The sequence below is a fragment of the Pelophylax lessonae genome (assembly GCF_965119305.1).
Source record: "Pelophylax lessonae genome assembly, chromosome: 3".
NCBI lineage: Eukaryota > Metazoa > Chordata > Amphibia > Anura > Ranidae > Pelophylax > Pelophylax lessonae.
This window is the reverse complement of record NC_138770.1, coordinates 251,338,284-251,361,018: the sequence shown is the minus strand read 5'-3', so window position 1 is coordinate 251,361,018 and position 22,735 is coordinate 251,338,284. Positions and strand designations below refer to the sequence as shown.

At 41.1% G+C, this 22,735-nt stretch overlaps 1 protein-coding gene across 1 annotated transcript in view; it reads left to right on the top strand.

Moving 5' to 3' along the window:
* PPM1L (protein phosphatase, Mg2+/Mn2+ dependent 1L) overlaps positions 1-22,735 on the top strand; it is a 490,792-nt gene that overhangs the window by 334,439 nt on the left and 133,618 nt on the right. Inside the window, exon 2 of the mRNA XM_082249421.1 lies at positions 21,221-21,395. Coding sequence (XP_082105547.1) covers positions 21,221-21,395 — 175 coding nt within the window. The remainder of the gene's footprint in view (positions 1-21,220; positions 21,396-22,735) is intronic.

Sequence of the window (22,735 nt, the reverse complement as noted above, 5' to 3'; positions counted from 1 at the left end):
CAGTGCCGACAGGACGGCCGACATGTCCAGCCATCCTGCTTCCTAGCTCATACTAGCTCATTATTAAGTACTTACCTTAAAACGAAGCCCCCTCAGTGCCGACAGGACGGCCGACATGTCCAGCCGTCCTGCTTCCTGGATCTCATCCTCCGGCCATCTGATTGGTCGGGGGGCGCGATTACATCACTCCCGCGCATTCCCGGCACTGGGATCTGAAGGACCAGCACGGGTGGCCGTCCCTTCAGAGCGCATGCGCCGATGATGTCATCGGCTGCATGCACTGTAAATATCTCCTAAACGGTGCAAGTTTAGGAGATATTTATAGCACCTATAGGTAAGCCTTATTGTAGGCTTACCTATAGGTAAATGTAAACAAAGTGGGTTTACAACCTCTTTAACACTGTCACACTTAATACGGCTGAGGTCAAATAGACGATTCAGCTGCTAGCTGTCTTGCTTCCGGCAATTTGTTAGAATCTCCAGTGGCTGGATCATTAGAAGGCTGTCTGCTTGTCCCTGTGGAATCTCTTTCTCTGTAGCTGAAGTGGTGGGATGTGACTCCCATCACCGACGAGTGAGATTCAGCAGCCTTTCTCGCTGCATCTGGCTACAAAGGGAGCAATTCCATAGAGACAGACAGCCTCTTTAGGGATCCGTCCACTGAAGATTTGTCTCTAACAGCGAAATCCAACGTGACCACATAATATAATCCAACACCTAGAAGTGAAAGGAAAACATGCTTTTTCTGGTGTGTTTTCTGGTAGGTTATAAACACATGCAAGGATTTCTGCTCATGTGTGTTACTCTTCTTGTACCATAGGCCCCCCTGCCCACAGGTCAGGCTCAGTTGGAGTCCACCGGCTTAGTGGGGAACCTCTCCGCTAATCCCCATTTAACAGGTGGATGGTTGGTCTGTGTCTGCTCCGCTGATACAGAACGGCCACAGACACTGCCCTCTCTCCACTATGGGCAGTTGGATGTAAACAGACTGCCTGTCCGTTTAAACCCGACTGTCATCAGATCTGTCAGAGGGGCATACAATATGTCCTCACCGCTGGTTATGCTTTCTGAAGAGAACCTGGATCGCTCTTCAGAGATTAGGCCTTAAAGTATATTTGAAGCCTTAGAATTTTTTTAAAATTTTTGATAGACTAAGTAACAGGTAAATTAAATGCGAAGGAAACATTTTTATTTAAAAAAATAAAAATAAAAAACATGTTATACTTACCTGCTCTGTGCAGTGTTTTTTTACAGAGCAACCCCGATCCTCCTCTTCTTGTGTCTACCGCCAGCACTCTAGGCCCTACCCATTGCAGAGTGCCCCCATAGCTGCTTGCTGTGGTGACACTCGTACGTGCTCGCTCTCAAGCCAGCTCTCTGCATCCATAAGACACAGAGAGCGTGGCTCAGCCCCGCCCCCTGCTCTTGCCTCACTGGCTGTGATTGACAGCAGCGGGTTCCCAATGGCTTCTGCTGCTGCATCCCAACCAATCAGGAGGAAGAGACTCGGGGGAGCCTTGAATCTCGTGCACATCGCTGGATCTGGATTGGGCTTAGGTACGTTTTAGGAGCTTCACACTGAAGTTTTTTTTACCTTCATGCATGGAATGAATAAAGGTAAAAATCCTTCAGCGTTTACAACCACTTCCTTTCAGAATGTCCTGTCCTATTGGGGATATTTCCCTCCACTTCCTTTCCAATAAACACAACAGGAGGCTAGAGGAAATCTCAGTCATCCTTCTGTCAGCAGAACCTTCCCTATTCTTCCCTTTTGGAAGATTTATTCCTGTTCTAGTGACAACTAAAAGCGTTCATGCACACTGCAGCTCTCAGAAGCTCAAATAAGCGGCTCCTACAAGCTGTCATCTTTTTCTGCCTGGAATCTCCATGTTAGCCAATGTGTCCATACACACTATGGCTTTTTCAGGAGTTTACAGGCATATGCTCTTACAAGCAGAAGAAAAAAACCCCACCAAATTTTCGTTTTTGAGAGGAGCTTATGAGCAGAAAAAAGACACCTAAGGGTTCTTTCACACGGGCGATCCGATCAGATCCGCCTGTCAGCTTTTTAGGCGGATCTGATCGGATCCTCCATGCAGCTCTATGGGACAGCGGATGTCAGCGGAGACACCTCCGCTGACACCCGCTGCCATCCGTATCCGATCCTGTCCGGGAAATCCGGAAGGATGGAAACCCAACTTTTCCATCCGTTCAGGGCTCTCATCCGATCCCCCATAGAGAGCAGCAGGAGCTGTGACACTTCCCTCTCCGCACTGCAAGCAGGGATCGGCGGATCGATCCCCGCTGAGCAGCACGGATCCGCCTACGGAGGCGGACCGTGTGAAAGAGCCCTAAGTGCCCAAAAAAAGCGAGAAAATGCGTGAATAAAAAGGAAAGAGCAAGAATAAGCTCAAAGAAGCTAAAAAACTCAACAAAAAAAAAAGAAATAGGGAAAATGATCTGAGGGCAGGGTTTGTAAAAAAAAAAAAGCAGTTATGCTTAAAGGGGCTCAAAGAAGGTCAATAAAAACATGCAAAAGAACACAAAAAAGTACAAGCTTCTTCAAGCTGAAATAAAAGTTCAAATGCCTGTAAAGGCAGCTTTTTTTTAGCTGCAGTGTGCATGGGCCCAAAATGTGGAAAATCTTCCCTACTTTCATGCCCAGTGACAGTAATAACCTGGTAAATAAAGAGGGTTCCTCTCGCTAGTGCATACAAAGACAACATTAAAACCTGGCAGGCATTCTAATACTACTCTATCCAAACCTCAATAAAACATTATGGCTTTATACAGTATATTCTTTAACAAGACTTTCTGCACCACAAAGGTACCTATTAATATTTTAAAGGGATTGTAAAGGCAGAAGGTTGTTTTTATAATCTTAATGCAATCTATACATTAAGATAATGAACATTCTGTGTGAAGCAGCCCCCCCCCCAGCCCCCTTCTTACCTGAGCCATCTCTATCCAGCGATATTGTAGGAGTGTCTCAGCTGCCCCGAACTCCCCTCCTCATTGGCTGAGACAATAGCGTGGTGCCATTGGCTCCCACTGCTGTCAATCAAAGTCAGTCAGCCAATCAGGAGAGACGGGGAGTAGAGGAGCCAGGTCATGGCTCTTTGTCTGAACGGACACAGGGAACTGTGACTCAGCTCGGGGGCCCCCATAGCAAGCTGCTTGCTGTGGGGGCACTCAACAGGAGGAGGGGCCAGGAGAGCCAAAGAGGGACCCAAAAAGAGGAGGATCTGGGCTTCCCTGTGCAAAACTCCTGCACAGAGCAGGTAAGTATGACATGTTTGTTATTTAAAAAAAAAAAAACGGGACTTTACAATCACTTTCATTTAACTGCAGAGGCTATATGGGAGACGGTAATGATTCCTTTCTTATATATGCACTAGTTCTGTATAATAAATTAAGGCTGTCCTTTAAATAGTCAACAGTTCAAGTGCAATTGGTGTTAAAGTATATGTGAACCCTTACCTTGTAAAACAAACCATTCTGTTTAAAATAGAAATGCCAGACAGAATTATAAGTGATAACATAACCCTGTTTCTCAGCTGCATAAGGAGCTGAGAGTCGGGGATGGAGACTGCAGGGGGGCGTATTGGTAGGAGGCAGAGAAACAGCAGAACACTGATCCTCTCAGTAAAGGGCAGTGCAGGGGGCATATCAGCACAAGGCTGACCATTGGAGGACAGGCAGGCTGTGCTCCCAGCACAGCCAGAAAACTGACCACAGTAAAAGGGATATGTTGCGATGCCTGGCGTGGTCAGTTTGAAATAGGAAAGTAGGGGGACAGGCACGATTACTAGGGATTTCACACAGCAGAATCAATACAGAGAGAATAGGATACTTTTTAACACAAGTACATGGCATAACAGACACAGAACAGGAGTGTGAAATGTTTGTATTAATGGGGACCCAGCTTTATTTATTCACTGCACTGGCTACCTGGATGTCCATAACTAAAATGTTTCTTAAATCCATTATGAACAATTGTCTCCAGATTGCTGCATAAATGGCAGGAGTAAAAGGAGTATTTATTTCATACCCTGTGCACATTCTGTCATTCAGAATTGTAGAACAAAGTTGCGGTGATATTTAAATATTGTAATTTAATCAGTGACTGACCTAATAAATCTAAATATAAACCCCTAGCATGGTTTTAAAGAATGTAGAGAACATGCTGTCATTTCTATTTGTCTAGAGGAAATCTTTTATTGCGATTAGGAAGTAATCTGGGTGTATTAAAACCTTTCTTCAGTCAGCAAACACACAAAGGGATTATTCTGCATCTTATCCCACATATTTTTATTTCCACATGAATTAGAGCCATCAAGTCAAACATTTCTGAAGCTTAATGCCTGGAAATTGTATTTAAAAGTAACAGAGTTCCCCCACTGTGAAATGAAATGTACTTTTTAAGTTAGGATTTACACCCCCCTCTACTATTTTGCCGACGCTAATAAAAATGATTAATTTCTATCTATTTACATACATTGATTAAAAAAGCCAAATAAATATGAATTCTTAGTATAATTATCAACACTAATTTATATTGCATTTTAGGTGGCCATGTATTTGAAATAATATTACAGTGTTTATCAATGTAATTTTTGATGGGACTCTTATAATTTTACTAGTTTGGTAATCCATATGAGCCATTTTCGTTCCAGTTCACTAAGAACTGATGGAAATTCGAACAGTGTATGGTCAGCATTACACTCTTTGGGGTTGATTTACTAAAACTGGAGAGTGCAAAAACCTGGTGCAGATCTGCATACACACCAATCAGCTTCTTTTTTTTTTGTCAAAGCTTAATTAACCAAGCTGAAGTTAGGAGCTGATTGGCTACCATGCACAGCTGCACCAGTTTTTGCACTCTCCAGTTGTAGTACAGAAAACCCTTTATGTCACCCCATTACCTGCACAACATCATTATAAAGCATGAGGCTTCAAGGTCAAACTATTACAGACAATAATCACACACTCACCACCAAAGTAAAGCAGGGCTAATTTAAAGAAGGCACAAAAAGCCAACACTGACCAATATGAAGGGAGTTATAAAAAGGCCTATTACTAAGCATATGATCAAACCTGATGGGTACAACTGCAAAGTGCCAGGTACATGATCTGGGCACAGGTTCACTTTAAAGCTGAAGTTTAGTTTAACAAATTTTACAGTGGTCCAGCTTCAACCAATGTAGTTATATATGTGCCATACCTGTGGGATTACCATGGATGTTGGAGATCACTGTAGTAGACACCCCAACTCCAGTAATCTCCACTACCTTCCAGTTCCAATGCTGAGCGGCTGCTTGCTGCGTTGTAAACACAGGAGGTTGCCCACTCAGCACAGGCGCAATTCAAAGAAAATTGCAAATTTGAGTTAGGGTGGACGAGGTAGGGTGGTGACGTCATAATCTTCACGGCATCCAATCAGAGCAACACTTTGCATTTATTGAGAAAATGCAAAGTAATCTTTGAATGGGGCCCATGCCAAGCGGGCATCCTTTGTTCACGTAGCAGCAGAACATCTGCTCAGCACAGGACCTGAAGGCTAGTGTCAATCACTGGAGTAGTGGTGCCTACCACAGTGATTTCCAGCTTCTACTGGGATCCCACAGATATGGCATATACATACTTACATTCAGGGACTTTTTTCAGCTGGAACTTGGTGGAACTCAGTTCCACCACCTTTGGCTCAGGCTCTCTGCTCCCCACTATCACTTGTAAACACAGAATTCTGGCTCATCTTCCAACGGCTCCCACAGATCTGATCTCCTGAGCGGCTCTCATTGAGTGTAAGATGGGGACAAGGTAGATACAGGTGCCTGGTGTACATTGCGGATTCCAACACCCCTACTGGATGATCTCCCTGCAAGTGAGAGAGGCGGAAATCATCCAGCATACTAAAGGAACAAAAGTAAGACATGTGGAAGATTGGTGGAGCTTTAAAGGAGGGGAGAAAGTGAGATGTGGATGGGGGATGCAGGGATAAGCAGTTGTGAAAGAAGGCTGAAATCTGCATTTAGCGCACCAATAACCTCTGCACTCTGTAAACCACCCCCAAAATCTGCGCTTGGTACGCAATGCACTCCTGGTATTTAGTGCCCCTTTAAGATCCTGTCACTATTAGTGAAATTTGACCACACCCACTATTTGAGGCAGTATGGAGGGTTTGTGTGTGTGGGGAGGGGGGGATTTGGGGGTTCATGGCTAAGGTCCTGCACCTCTTTTCTGAGAATAAAAAGCCCTGCTTACATTGATTTAAGGATCCATCCTTATTCTGTATACTCTTTGTGGCTTGTCATTGTCTTGGCAATACATTACCATGGCTTGGACTTTGAAGGGATAAGTCCCGGTTCACACTAGGGCGACCTGTGAGGCGACCTGGTCGCCTCACAGGTCGCCGCAGGTCGCCTCCCATAGGGAAGCTGCGGACCCGTTCTAATAGGAGCGACACAAGTCGCTCCGACCTAGAAAAAGGGTCCGGAGCTTCTTTGGGGCGACCAGGAGGCGACCGCCATAGACTTCAATGTTATGAAGTCCGTGGCGGCCGCTCCGAGGTCGCGGCGCGCTGCTCGCACCGCGATCTCGGAGGTCGCCCCGGGAAGTAGCGTCGCGTGTATGTGAACCGGCGGTAAACCCTGTTGTTTTTGTTGTGTTTCAGTTCTAATAAACATTGTTGAACATTTTAATAAAAAATCTTAAAGGATACTTTCACCTTTTGTAACATGTTACACCCATGTTCGAAATGTAATATGTTACAATTGCACCGGCCACAGCACCCTCCCCAGTCCCTGTTTTGAGTGCACTGGGGATCTTCTCTCCTCTGCTCACTGCCACTATCTGAAGAAAATGCGGCCGTGCAGGGCTCCCCCTGCCAGGCCACGTCATCCATTCACAGTGTTTTCTAAATTGGAAAACTACAAGTCCTGGCAGCCTTTGAGGCTATTGGCTTGTAGTTTTCAATGAACTACCATGGCAGCGCTGTAGTAGTTGTCTCTTCCTGTCAGTGGCGCCTGTCATCTGCTGATCTCTGGTGCAATTCTTTACAGGCTCCAAGTAAAAAAAAAATAATAAATGCATCTTTTTTTACCTGCAAACATATTGTGTATTTATTAATTTTTTATAAAAGGTAAATATAACCTTTAATTGTGCTTTGCAAAAATTGTGTGTATGGTGCCTGTAAAGTTCATTGTTTTTTCTACGTATTTTTGGAATATCCCAGATCAGTTAAGGATGTGACACCTATAGTAATACTGTACAGTTATGATATATAAGGTTTTGAAAATAAAATAAAATAAAACAGTATTTTTTGCTTGCAAGTGATTGGAGGATGGAAACCAGGTATAACTTCATTTCATTTACTAAGCTAAAGGAATGTTCCTTGAACAGCCTATTTGCCTTTAGTAAATCAATCCCATTGACTAGAACACCTAATATACAGTACCTTGAAAAAGTATTCATACCCCTTAAAATTTTCCACATTTTGTCATGTTACAACCAAAAACATAAATTTATTTTATAGGATTTTATGTGATAGACCAACACTAAGTGGCACATAATTGTGAAGTGGAAGAAAAATGACAAATGATTTTCCCATTTTTTTGCAAATAAATATCTGAAAAGTGGGGCGTGCATTAGTGCTCAGGCCCCTTTACTCTGATACTCCTAACTAAAATTTAGTGGAACCAATTGCCTTCAGAAAACACCTAATTAGTAAATAGAGTCCACCTGTGTGTAATTTAATCTCAGTGTAAAATAAATACAGCTGTACTGTGAAGCCCTCAGAGATTTGTTAGAGAACCTTGGTGAGCTTACAGCATCATGAAGGTCAACGAACACACCAGACAGGTCAGAGATAATGTTGTGGAGAAGTTTAAAGCAGGGTTAGGTTATAAAAAAATATCCCAAGCTTTGAACAACTCATGGAACTCTTTTCAATCCATCATCCGAAAATGGAAAGAGTATGGCACAACTGCAAACCTACCAATATGTGACCATCCATTTAAACTGACAAGCCAGGCAAGCAGAGAATTAATCAGAAAAGCATCTAAGAGGCCCATGGTAACTCAAGAGGAGCTGCAGAGATCCACAGCTCAGATAGCAGAATCTGTCCACAGGACAACTATTAGTCGTGCACTCCACAAATCTGGCCTTTATGGAAGAGTGGCAAGAAGAAAGCCATTGTTGAAAGAAAGCTAACAGAAGTCCCGTTTGCAGTTTGTGAGAAGCCATGTGGGGGACACAGCAATGGCTCAAAGTCCAGAACTAAATCCAATTGAGAATCTGTGCCAAGACTTGAAAATTGCTGTTCACAGGCGCTCTCCATCCAATCTGACAGAACTTGAGCTATTTTGCAAAGAAGAATGGGCAAAAATATCACTCTCTAGATGTGCAAAGCTGTTAGAGACTTCCCCAAAAAAGACTTGCAGTTGTAATTGCAGCATAAAGTGGTTCTACAAATTATTGACTTAGGGGGGCTAAATACAAATGCACGTCACATTTTTCAGATATTTATTTGTAAAAAATTTTGAAAACCATTTATCATTTTCCTTCCATTTTACAATTATGTGCCACTCTGATGTTGATCTATCACAGGGGTCTTCAAACTATGGCCCTCCAGTTGTTCGGGAACTACACTTCTCATCATGCCTAGTCATGTCAGTGATTGTCAGAGTTTTACAATGCCTCATGGGATGTGTAGTTCCGCAACAGCTGGAGGGCCGCAGTTTTGAGGACCCCTGGTCTATCACATAAAATCCCAATAAAATACATTTTTGGTTGTAAAATGAAAAAAATGTGGAAAATGTTTAAAGAGGTATGAATACTTTTTCATGGCACTGCATACATACTTGTTCTGGGCCATTAATGCACTAACTAAAAAGGTGATAGCCCTGGAGCTCGCACCATAAGAAATAGGCCAGCAATGGCTGCTCCCCTCCCGTATTTATGTCCTGACAGATTCACTTTAAAGAGATTTTTCCTTGCAGTGTTTATGAGACTATTTCTGTAACATTTCTATATAAACCTGTCACTAAATATGTGATTATGATTTAGAGGTAAGAGCTTAATCAGTCCTTTAGTACACAGTCGGTGAAAAAACATAGTTAAAGAGCGTTTATCCTCGTCCGGCATGTTTCCTATTTTAATAACAGCAAAAATGTATCAGTTTGATGCACAGGAATTTATTTAAAAAAGAATGATAGACAGTGAATGTTTTCTCGCAGATTTTTTGTTCCATAAGAAAATGTTTGTTCGATGACATTCATTCATTTCTATGTTCCATAATAGCGGCTATGTATTTCATTCTTACGTAGTTTGGAAGCGAGGGATTTGACAGCAGTGTTTATTGAATACTTTTGTATGTTCTCATCCTGATTTGGTTTGCACATACATAGAAAATGAATGATATGACCCAGGTGAACATGAACATTGTGTATGCAGGAGACATAGCCTGCTGTTTTCATCTCTTTCACCTTCCTGTCCCCTAGAAGAATTGCTGTAGATCCCAGAGTCCTCAATATCTGACCGACCCTTTTTCCGGATGCACACAGTGGCCACATGTAGGTCAAAAGCAGTTCACCGTTATTGGGGAGTAGCTTTCATATGCAGATCAGGAACAGTGCAGGTTAGCACATAACTGTGTATATAGTTTTGTCTATTCTAGATTTAATGGAGTGTTTTTGTGGTGCAGTAACTAATGATTGATTAGTATTCCTACCTAGAGCTGAGATTCCTTTTTATGTTTGGCTCTCATTCAGAGGACTGACTAAACTTGTCATCCAAGAACAGGTATGGTTAAAGTAAGGAGACCAGATTTTTAAAATGAAATCAGGGGACAATTTTCCTCAAATTTTATATGCAGTGTATGTGGTATGTGTTTATGGAGTGATTGTATGAAATATATGGTATTTCTCACATTTCGTCCATGAGATAAAGTAAAAATGATACTTACATAACATATTTTATGAAGATAAGATAGAGAAAAAACAGAGTGCAGAGTTCAGGAGTGCGTTACATACGGGCTAAGGAGCACACTACATAAAGAATGCAGGGCTAAGTAGCACTCAGGAGCGTGCTACATAAAGAATGCAGGGCTCAGGAGTATGCTACATAAAGAATGCAGGGCTCAGGAGTGCGCTACATAAAGAATGCAGGGCTTAGGAGTGAGCTACATAATGAATGCAGGGCTTAGGAGTGCGCTACATAAAGAATGCAGGGCTCAGGAGTGAGCTACATAAAGAATGCAGGACTCAGGAGTGAGCTACATAAAGAATGCAGGGCTCAGGAGTGCGCTACATAAAGAATGCAGGGCTCAGGAGTGAGCTACATAATGAATGCAGGGCTCAGGAGTGCGCTACATAAAGAATGCAGGGCTCAGGAGTGCGCTACATAAAGAATGCAGGGCTCAGGAGTGAGCTACATAAAGAATGCAGGGCTCAGGAGTGCGCTACATAAAGAATGCAGGGCTCAGGAGTGAGCTACATAAAGAATGCAGGGCTCAGGAGTGCGCTACATAAAGAATGCAGGGCTCAGGAGTGAGCTACATAACGAATGCAGGGCTCAGGAGTGCGTTACATAAAGAATGCAAGGCTCAGGAGTGCGCTACATAAAGAATGCAGGGCTCTGCAGTGCGTTACATAAAGAATGCAAGACTCAGCTGTACCCATCTATGCAGCCTGACCAGTGTCCAGCAATGCAGCCTCACCAGTGCCCATCTATGCAGCCTCACCAGTGCCCATCTATGCAGCCTCACCAGTGGCCAGCAATGCAGCCTTACCAGTGCCCATCCAATGCAGCCTTACCAATGCCCATCCAATGTGGCCTGACCAGTGCCCACCCAATGCAGCTTGACCAGTGCCCATCCAATGCAGCTTGACCAGTGCCCATCCAATGCAGCCTGACCAGTGCCCAGCAATGCAGCCTAACTAGTGTCCAGCAATTCAGCCTGACCAGTGCCCATCTATGTAGCCTGACCAGTGCCCAGCAATGCAGCCTCACCAGTGCCCATCCAATGCAGCCTGACTAGTGCCCATCCAATGCAGCCTGACCAGTGCCCAGCAATGCATCCTCACCAGTGCCCATCATCCAATGTAGCCTGACCAGTGCCCATCATCCAATGCAGCCTGACCAGTGTCCATCCAATGCAGCCTGACCAGTGCCCAGCAATGCAGCCTCACCAGTGCCCAGCAATGCAGCCTCACCAGTGCCCAGCAATGCAGCCTGACCAGTGCCCGACAATGCAGCCTCACCAGTGGGCGGGACTTTGGGTGACAGCGGGCGCCCAGCGATTCAGATTTAAGCTGACACAGCGGGCGACACTGGCCTGACACCCCCCATGTTTGGCATCAGGGGCAGACTGCCCACCATTGGTATGCCACTGGCTTCGGCACCCCCCTCTGCCTCAGCCTCAGCTCCCGCCCATGAACGGCCCTGCACCAAGTGCCGTTCCTGCAATCCGGGGACTGTCCCTGGAAACCAGGGACGTCTGGTCACCATAGGTTAAAGACTTTTCTGGCTTAGTGAATAAGGTGCTGACTTCCATTGTCTAGTCATGTGCAAGCAAAAATACTGTTTTTTTCCCTTGCACTTGATTGGGTGTTCTTTGCAAAGTGAATTTCCATGGGGAAATCCTCATGTAAAGTGAACAGCCTATATGCTTTTAGTAAATCAAACTCAATGCATGCCTGGTCATTGAATCATTCCTAGTGGGCCTTAAGTAGGACAGAAATGACTCAAAATAAGCTAAGGCATGATAACAAATGCTGCAGTGGGTTTGATTTACTTAAACTGACGCATTTTGCAGAAAAAAAAAAACTGACGAGTTCAAAATCTGGTGCAGCTCTGCATAGAAACCAATCAGCTTCCAGTTTTTTTTTTTGTCAAAGCTTAATTGAACAAATAAGCTGATAGGCTACCATGCACAGCTGCACCAGGTTTTGCACTCTCTAGTTTTTGTAAATCAACCCCACTGTAGCATTTGTTATCACAAGCTTATGAAGATGTCAAAGTAATACAAAGTATGTTTGTTTTTTGGGTTCCCTTCAGTCTGTGCTAAGTAAACTCATTTATTTACTGTCTTTTTGTTTGTGCGATGAATCATTTGTCCCACACATTCATATCAGGATGCTGATATTGTTTACTCACCTACTTACAATTTTATCTGGGGATTTGATTCACTTGTGTCGGCAAGCATGAATCAGACTATAATGCTGTTGACAAAAAGGGGATTTCAGTAAATTCACTTATTTCTAATATGTTTCAGAATGTTGCTATTTGTATTAAGCTGTCACTATAACATTATTGCAGTAGGTGTCCAGAAACATTAGCTGGACAGTAGATTAACATCACTGAAATAGGTGTTTTTAGGCTAAGAAAACATTCCTGGTGCCTTTTATAATGACAGATGTAAGCCTAGAAATGCCTTTTAGCAGGGTAAAGCTAAACTCCAAGCAAACAGCTAACTAAATAGTTGAAATACATATGTATAAAAAGTATACCCACAAAAGAATTAGCAGTTTTATCCATCCAGTCCTGAGGTTTACACGATGTAACTGTTGTGGTAAAGCATAGACTTTAGTGATCTTCCTGCCCTAAGCCTGTAAATGGACAGTAAAGGAGCAGTAGCAGCCTGACAAGCTCTTTGCTATATGAGAATGTCTCCTTGCTGGATTAGCCTGTCTCTTTGCTATATGAAGATGTCTCTTTGCTGGTTTGGGCTATTTGAGGATGTCTCTTTGCTGGATTGGGCTGTCTCTTTGCTATATGAGGATGTCTCTTTGCTATATGGAGATGTCCTATGGATTAGGGTGTCTCTTTGCTGGATTGGTATATCTCTTTGCTATATGGGAATGTCTCTTTGCTGAATATATGGAAATGTCTCTGCTAGATTGGGATTGTCTCTTTGCTAAATATGGATGTCTCTTTCCTTTATTGTCCTGTCTATTTGCTATATGAGAATGTATCTTTGCTGGATTGGCCTGCCTCTTTACTATATGATGTCTCTTTTCTGGATTGGGCTGTCTCTCTACTATATGAAGATGTCTCTTTGCTGGATTGGGCTGTCTCTTTATTATACAAGGATGTCTCCTTGCTGGACTGGTATGTCTCTTTGCTATATGGGAATGTCTATTTGCTGGATTGGGGTGTCTCTTTGTTATATGGAGATGTCTCGAGTCTTTGCTGAATATATGGGAATGTCTCTGCTGGATTGGGATTGTCTCTTCGTTATATGGAGATGTCTCTTTGCTAAATATATGGGATGTCTCTGTTGGAGTGGGATTGTCTCTTTGCTGGATTGGGATTGTCTCTTTGCTGAATATACTGTATCTGTTTTTTTGTTTTGAATTTTCTTGTTTTCTTCGATCTTCTAGGGGGTATAGATTGGGGGGGGGGGGGTGGTATTATAAAGGTAGTGCAGTCAGTGTAAGGTCCTGCTCTAAGGAGTATACCTTATTGTGGCGACAGGCTTCATCATTATTGGCCAAAATATAATTCCTTACTGTTAAATTGTGAAAGCACTAATGACTTGGAATACACTTTTAATTTCCATATATTACGTTGTAAGAATGTTAAAATAAAATTGGGTGCACTGAAGGACTGGGTGGGATGGCCAGTGGGAAAGCATTGAATTACATTTATCATCAGAGTCCCTCCTGTGTCCATGTGTGCACAGTTTACATTAGTCTTGTTCATTTACCTAAAAGCCAGCCAATATCTGATGTACATCAGTATTCTTCTGGGCTGTGTATTGAGGAACGAGAAGTGGACATCTAGAAAAGACTGGTTTTGGTTTTTAGAAAAAAATGGCATGACTGTCTCGGTTAGTAATCCTTAGAAAAGCTTTGAACATGACACAGCATTCACATTTTTTTTCCTTCTTATGACAGACATAATATGGATCACAGTCTTTAGAACGCTTGCCCTACCATAATATTATTCCGCAGACAAACACAAAATTCGGAATTCTTCGTCTCTTTTTATTGATCTCGGGAAGATCACACATTTGTACAACTCGTAAAGCATAAGCAATATAGACAAGGTTATTGAAGTCAAGTCTGAATTGCAGAGCTTTCTGCAGAAAGGCACATGAAATATTCTCTTTACAAATAAGTTTTTGCAGGTTTCCAATTAATGCTTTATAGAAATTAACATTTTCATGGAAATTATTGCTTATTTGTCAAGAGTTAATTTTAAGCTGCAGTTGATTGTCCATGTTTCAACCCTGAAATATGGAATATGCAAAATAATGTAAAATATATATATATATATATATTTTTTACATTAAAATGAATGACCATTATGCTATTTTGAAGCTCACAAACTGACTATTTTGTTTCATATTGAAAAACAGGGAGCTTTTGTATGACCTTTGTTTGAGAATTTGTAGTCTATCTAAAGTAATTAGAAATGTATTCCTATTACACAAACATATTGATAATATCAGTGTACACTCAGAATTGAGAGCTACACATGGATATGCATACAGGGAGCAGAGACTGTGCTGAGTAGTTCCGTTTTCCTTCCAGGTATTGCACTGTACTATTGTACTGAACCAGTCTGCCGCAACCCCTGTTGTCTTTGATCTGATGATGCTGGCTATCACCTGTTGTTGATGTTGGTACACCCTCCTTATGCCTCGTACACACTATCAGATAATCAGATGACTTATCATTCGCATTTTGTTGCATGATACTAATATCGAATTCGACAAAACTAAACGTATGATTTCTTTTTTTCATCCGATTCTGGAAAAGCTTCCTGGTTGCGTAGCTATATATCGGATAGTCCAAAATAAAAACAATGGCGGTCAGGCTTTTTCCGGGTTATTTTCATGTTTCCGATCATGCGTGGTCTTGGTCTATCGATTTTTAGCAGACACATACTGTACTGCTAAACGATTGTCATTCGCTTTGCTATCGTACGACAAAAGTTTTCGTGTTTGTCCCTTCAGATTTTGTTGGACGAAATGTCGTGATCAGCTGTCAAAAGCTGTGTACTAACGATCAGATTATCCTGCGATCAATTAGAAAGTGATTTTTTTCATACGATTATCTGATTGTGTGTATGAGGAATTAGGCCCGTCATACACTGTTTGAATCTTAGCCGGTTCAGCCGGTTCGAAATTCAAACTGGTAATGGGCAGGCTGAATGTACCAAGTTGATTGATCGACCAGCTTGGATACAGCAAGCCTGCTGGATTTGATTCTGATTATCATAAGTGGCTGCTATAGCTGCTAGCAATAATCACTGTCTTCTCCTGGCGGGGACTGCTTCCCCGTGGTTGCAGGAGAGAAATTTGCACCATGTATGGCCGGCCTTACTGATGTAAAAGCAAACTGCCAATACTAATAATTTTCTAACAGCTACAATCAGATTCGAACCTGCCTTTAAAGTTTGAATGCAAATGGTAATATAGCAATAAAAAAGAATAATGTTCTTACTGACCTTGTATATATGTGTTCTAATTCTCCGGGCAAAAAGCTAAATACAAAATTGAAATGCATTTATAGATACTGTTTGATATGCCAAAGGTTTTGTATTTCTGTATACATTTCCAGTGCACCGCCAATCAGGTGACAAGTAGTTCCTGAGTAAGCAATTCATCTTCCTAGTTCAGCAGTACATTTTCCTGGTCACCTCTCTGTCCTGGCAGGTAATACAGTTGCCATAAACTGTATGTATTTTAGTTGCATATTAGCTGCTTTGCTAGATTCCATCTTTAAACAATGTACAATAAATTGTTGCAGCATGCATATTTTAAGTGGTTGGATCAGATCTATAGTGCATAGTACTATGGTTAAGTGGTGTTTTAATAAATAAGCAAAATCTTATGTGTAGGAGACCTGTATCTTCAATGGTAATTGAGGCATTCATTTTTGCACAGAATAATGAAGGATCAAAGTAATGCGCATGCAAAGCTATTACTTTCAGGTGAGTATCACTATTAGAAGAGTATTGTGATAAAGTAAACCTCAGAAAATAGAACATACCAGGGCAAGGCTTTGATAAGAAAACATTATTCTCTGTTTATTTCAGGTTGTGATAAATGTTTGTAAGATTTAAGGAAAAAAAATAAAAATATATTGCAGAACGGGAGATAGTAAATTACTATCTTGTAGAGGTCACAGAGGTCTAATTGAGCTGTAAACAAACACATCTTGTACAATCCTATGATGAATGCTCTGCAGGATGATACATTTTTTTACAACAGAATACGATTATCTACATCTTAAAGTGGAAGGGAGCTGGCCAAGGGTCCCAGGAGCACCTACCATAAGGTGCAAGTATGCACAGTGTACTGGTAGATAATGGCCAGCATATCCATAGTATTATATTTCTCCAGCTATGATAGTTCCATGTTCTCCATTGCTGCTCCTGCCTTTTAGGTGTTATGCGATGATGCAAGTTCTGTTGTTGTGCATTGGATTTGCACTATTGTAACGCTTGGCTGAAGTCTGCCATCTTAAGAAGATGAGACTGTATGCATTCTTCGCCGGCATTAAAAAAAAAAAGGTGCTAACAAATATAGAAATTTTTTTTTTTTTTTTTTTGCTAGAATAGCCTTACAATAGAATTCCTGGTATGAATATGTTTACCTAGGTCCTGCTGACCAATGTAACTATGCATACAGTAAACCCCCCTCCATTGTGGGGGTTACGTTCCGGACCCAGCCACGAAAAGTGAAAATCCGCGAAATAGAAAAACGCTATTAAAATGCATTGTAGGCATGTTTTTTTTACTGTCATTGTACGTGTAAAAGCATTTTAAGGTCTTTAAACACACTTTTAAAACAATAGAAACTCATTTAAACACATAAAAGATACTGAGAGACATAGCAAGAGCTATGGAAAACACAAAAATATTTCATTTTTAATGATTTATATAGTAAAATAACATTACAAAACAAAAACGCAATATACCGGGACCGCAAAAACTGAACCGCGATGGAGCTGTATATCATATCTGTGCAATCCCTATCCACTTGCCGACTGCCCAATTTGGAATGTACATCATGAGTTTGACATTAAATACCAGGTCTATGGCTGCAGCTAGATGCCATAAACCCCAGTATCTTTTTTTTTACCCTTAACCTCCCTGGCGGTATGATTATGTCAGGAATTATGTACCAAAAGCGGTACAATTTTTTTCATAGAAATTTGGCGTTATGAATTATAGGCCTACAATTCTTAGTAATTACTGACTTAAACCTGACCAAAACAAGACTTTAGTAGACATCCGAGATGTGATAAATTTGAAACACAAACGCATGAATTATAATCTAATCAATAATCTAATTTTATTATATAATATATATAGTAAAATTATATTATTGATTAGATTATAATTGATGCGTTATATATTATATATATATATATATATATATATATATATATATATATATATATATATATATGTGTGTGTGTATATATATATATATATATATATATATATATATATATGTGTGTGTGTGTGTGTGTATATATATATACATATATATACATACATATATATATATATAATATAAATGTGTTATGTGTATGTGTTTTGTGCAACGTTTGAATTTCCCTCCCAGTTCCGCTCCCATGCAGCATTGCTGCTGCAGGGAACAGAACTAGGAAGTCATCACACCGACGGGGATCTCGGCTGGCGATCACAGCAATGAGAGATCATCGCTGGATCGCCAGGAGAAGGTAAGAGACACTGCTGCGCGCTCTGCATATCTACCCCGAGCGTGACTCGGGCATACCGATCCTAGTCTAAAAAATCCACCCCGAGTCACGCTCGGGGATACCGCCAGGGAAGTTAAGCTGCCGGCTTTCCGATAAAAGTAATCCCAGCTGTGGATTTGCGCCATCCAATAAGCGACCTCCGAGGTCGCGGTGCGAGCAGCGCGCCTCGACCTCGGAGCGGCCGCCACGGACTTCATAGCATTGAAGTCTATCCTGGTCGCCCCAAAGAAGCTCCGGACCCTTTTTCTAAGTCGGAGCGACTTGTGTCGCTCCTATTAGAACGGGTCCGCAGCTTCCCTATGGGAGGCGACCTACGGCGACCTGTGAGGCGACCAGGTTGCCTCACAGGTCGCCCTAGTTTGAACCGGGGCTAATAGATACATATATAAATTCAATATGGCACAAAGACCTTGTAGTACAAAGTAGCTGAATTTTATTTATTTACCTATTAAACTTCAATTTATTTATTTATTTATTTTCATTTGCTAATTTATTTCTTTTTTTTTGTTGAGGGGGGTTATTTGTCCTGTTTTTTTTTTTTTTTCTTTTTTTTTTTTCTTTTAAAGTGTATGTGAACGCCAACAGTAAACTTCTCATATTACCATCCTTATGGTCTATTAAATAAAAACATCCAGAACTGCTGGAATATAGCAAGGGTACAACCTACTATTGTGGCGGCCTTTAATTCCAAACTTCATAAAGTAGTTTACAGACTTGGGAGCCATGGCTTTTATAAAGTAGGGCTTGGGAACCAACGAGAAAGTATAAACCAACAGGTTACCAGTGAAGCCATTGTTACCATGCATTGATGATGACCAACAAGTATGAAAAAGCTCTATTCAGTTTGCAACAGTTGGCTCTATATTAGGCTATTTCTGTGGTATACTGGAACAATATTATACTGGGATAATGGAATAAATTGCATGGCCGTGTCCCCTATGACAAAAGTAATAATAATTCTTGTTTTGGGACTTGTGATGAAATAAAGCCTCGTACACACGATGAGAACTTACTCAACTTACAAAAGTTCTCGTATGACAGAATACAACTTCGGAAGTGATTTAATGCATTGTATTTATATTTGTATTGTGCTTTCTGACGAATACTGTACTAATTAAACCAAAATCGTATGATCTGGTATTGTACGAGAAAAAAATTCCCGTTGGTCCCTTCGGAAAATTTCAAATGAACTGTCACAATCCGCTCATAAAAACTCTGTACTATTGAGCAGATTATCGTACGATCGCTTCGAAAGCGGTATTTTTTGTCTGGTTTTCTGATCGCGTGTAGTAGGCTTAAGACGTGTGAACACACTTCTGCTCTAAGAAGACTCAACTGTGATAATACAATAAATAGGAATTCTGACATTCTGGGGTTCTGTGAACCCTTAACCTTATTATTACAGAAACCAAATGAAAAGGACAAAGGCTGGGTATTTAGGTAAGCCAAGTATCATGTAAAGCAGCTAGAGTTTGGGTAGATGATGTAATACCAGGAGAAAAAAATGGGAGTAATATTTAAGGCACCTTTCACATGGGTGGCGTTCTGTTCCAATCAGCAGGGGATCCATAAACAGATCCCCTGCTTAACTGGAGCAGAGCTGAACGGATGTCACATACATAAGTTATGTTAAAGTGTTTGTTACCCCCCCCCCAAAAAATATATATCTTATTCCTTTAAAGCATTATATACAGCACAGTGCATGTGTTGTAGAATTTTTGCCCCCCCCCCCCCCATATCACCTGACTGATCCTGCCAGTTTCTACCCTCCCCCTGTAATCTGACCACGGTGTATCGTGGCTGCTGAGCCCTGACTCCATGATCGGTGCTCTGAAAACAGATAGAAATGGCATTTTTTTTAATAAAACACAGTGACAAGAGCACCTATCATTGGGAAAGAAAGAGGATTATATAAATTTACCAGTGTGGGTTAACAACCACTTTAACTCTTTGGGCAGGCTGATGTCAATGGGCATTATCCATTTTTTAAACCTGTCTGACAGGGGGATCTGATTGAATCTCTTGTGTGAAGGGGGCTTATTTAAAACATACAAATATCCAAAAATAAAGTTGCATTATTAACGGTATGTTTATGTGCACTTAAAGCGGTAGTGAGGTTGAGTTTCCTCCTGCCACATAAGGGCACAATGTGCTAGTATACATCTCATGCTAGCACATTATGAAATACTTGCCTTACCCACTTCAATCCCGGAAGGTTTTACACCCTTAATGACTAGGCTATTTTTTGCGATACGGCACTGCATTACTTTAACTGATAATTCGACGCTGTACTGAAATAATAAAATGTATGTCCTTTTTTCCACACAAATAGAGCTTCCTTTTGGTGGTATTCGATCACCTCTACGTTTTTTTTATCACCTCTACGTTTTTTTTTTTTTTTGCGCTATAAACAAAAAAAGACTGACCATTTGAAAAAAAAAACTATATTTTTTACTTAATGCTATAAAAAATACAATAAAAAAAATGTAAAAAATCGAATTTATTCATCAATTAATGCCAATTTAGGCCAATATGTATTATGCTACATGTTTTTGGTAAAAAAAAAAAAAAAGTCACTGTTCTAATGACACTGGCAGGGAAGGGGTTAACATCAGGGGCAATCAAAGGGTTAGGTGTGCTCCTAGGGAATGCTTTCTAACTGTGTGGGGGGATGGCCCATTTTCACCCGGTCTTCCTTCTGGGTTTGTGGGCTCTGCTCCTCCTGTCAATGATCGGCAGACATCATGCCTGCCAGGCGCTGATTACCTCCCACCGTGTCCATTCACAGTGGAAGTGGGTCGCTGTTGGCGCACGCACTTGCCCCAGACCCAGAGCACGAGCCAACGTACATGTACGTCAGTTGGCGTAGTAGGCTAGCCCTGTTGCAGTATATCTGCGTGGGGTGGTTCTTAAGTGGTTAAAACAAAGCCCTCCAGTGGCGCTCTGTTACCGCTGACAAGGCTTCCATTTTCACCTAGTCTTCCTTCCAGGTTTGCAGGCTCTGGTCATTTAAATGACCGAGCCGTGATGACGTCACTCCACATACACACAGGATTCACGCCTGCTGAACAGAGCTATGAAGGGTCGGCATAAGTATGCAATCCTATTAGAGTTCATGTGCTGGGCTGCAGAAACCATGAATAAATGGTGAATGTTTAGGAGATATTCCTTGTACCTACAGGTAAGCTTTATTATAAGCTTACCTGTAACTTTAAGTGTCCCAGTGGTGTTTACTACCGCCTTAAATCTGAACATCTCCACTCATCATAGTTTTCCTAATAAAGTAGAGTATTTGTGCTGTTTTATTTTGTTTGTTTGCTTTAAATTTTGTTATTTTCCCAAAAGCATTAAGACATAAATGTTGTTCTTCACGATGCTAGAGGCTTTTCTGAAATGTGTGAAATAGAAAAATATATGAAAAAAAATCTAAAATTGTTTAGCATTAAAGAAATGATTACTTGTTTTTTTTTGTTTTGCAGGCTGCAGCCGAGTACGTAAAGACCCATCTGCCTGAGGTTCTAAAACAACATCTTCAGGATTTTGAAAGAGATAAAGAGAACAGCGTGCTCTCCTACCAAACAATTCTGGAACAGCAGATTCTGGCAATAGACCGAGAATTGCTTGAGAAACTTTCAGGGGCCTACGACGAAGCAGGTATGTGCTGTAATGTCTGCACTCGTTAGCTTGTATTGGTCAAAGTCAAATTATCATTCACATGGTAAAATATATATCCCTGCATAACAGGGATATATACCAGAGTGATGACATTGTTTTCCTGTAAAGTGTTGCATATGTAGAAGATGTGATGTCAGTTCTAAAAATGGTTTATCTGTCTTTAAGCATATGTTGGTGCACATATGGAAAGGTTTATTTCTCTGAAGTGAATAAAAAGTTTCATCAATGTATATTGCAGGGGTCTCCAAACTCTCCAAGCAAAGGGCCAGTTTACCGTCCTTCAGGTTTTTTAGGGGGCTGGATTGTGGTCAGTGGAAGCGAGAAATGCTTCATTATTGGTTTTATTGGGAGGAATAGTGCCTTATTGATGCTGTCAGGGGAAGCAAGAAATGCCCCATAATTGGTTTTATTGGGAGGAATAGTGCCTTATTGATGCTGTCAGTGAGAGGAATAGTCTCCCATCATTGGAGTCAGTTGGAGCTGTAGTGCCCCATCATTGGTGTCAGTTGGAGTAGTGCCCAAAGGGCCAGATAAAGGCAAGGAAAGAGCCACATCCGGCCCATGGGCTGCGGCCACAGTTTGGAGACTCCTGGCATATTGTAATATACCTGAAACATTTTTTTCTGATAAATTATACTCTGATCAACATATGTGCATATACATGAATATAATATAATACGATTTTATATATGTCCAGTATTGTGTGTTAACTGCTGGTTGCCATTTTTTATAATCTTACAACTGAGCAATCATCTAGTACGCTTGTATTAATGCTGGATACATGCTACAACATTTGTATTAGTAAGATACAGCAAATGCATAGACAAATGCACTAATTATAAGTGGATGATGTAAAAGTTCTTCCTGTACTGAATTAACGACACTTGCAAAACACGTCTTAACCCTCCTCTTATGTTAGGGTCAGAACCAACCCGTTTTAAGGTTTTGAATGTCTATAAGTATCACATAAATTTGTTTATTGCATCAAGATTTTTTTACTTTGTCAGGAACCTCTATTTAAACAATGTAATAGAAAAATAATCCTTTTCACTAAATTATAAAATACTGTGGTGAAAATTAAGACGTTCATGGTGTTAGGGTCAATTCTGACCCAGTTATAATATAGGATTTTAGGACACTAATAAGTGCCAAAACTGAAATCATAAACACTCTCTCTGCTTAGTAACAGTGACAGCCAATCACCTCTCAACCCTGTGAGCTGTAGTTAGGGAGGGGCCTATCTCTTTTCCTGCTTGTCTGCTTCTCTAAATAAAGTGAAGAAACATAGGACAAATTCATTACAGAGTTGCTGACTTTAT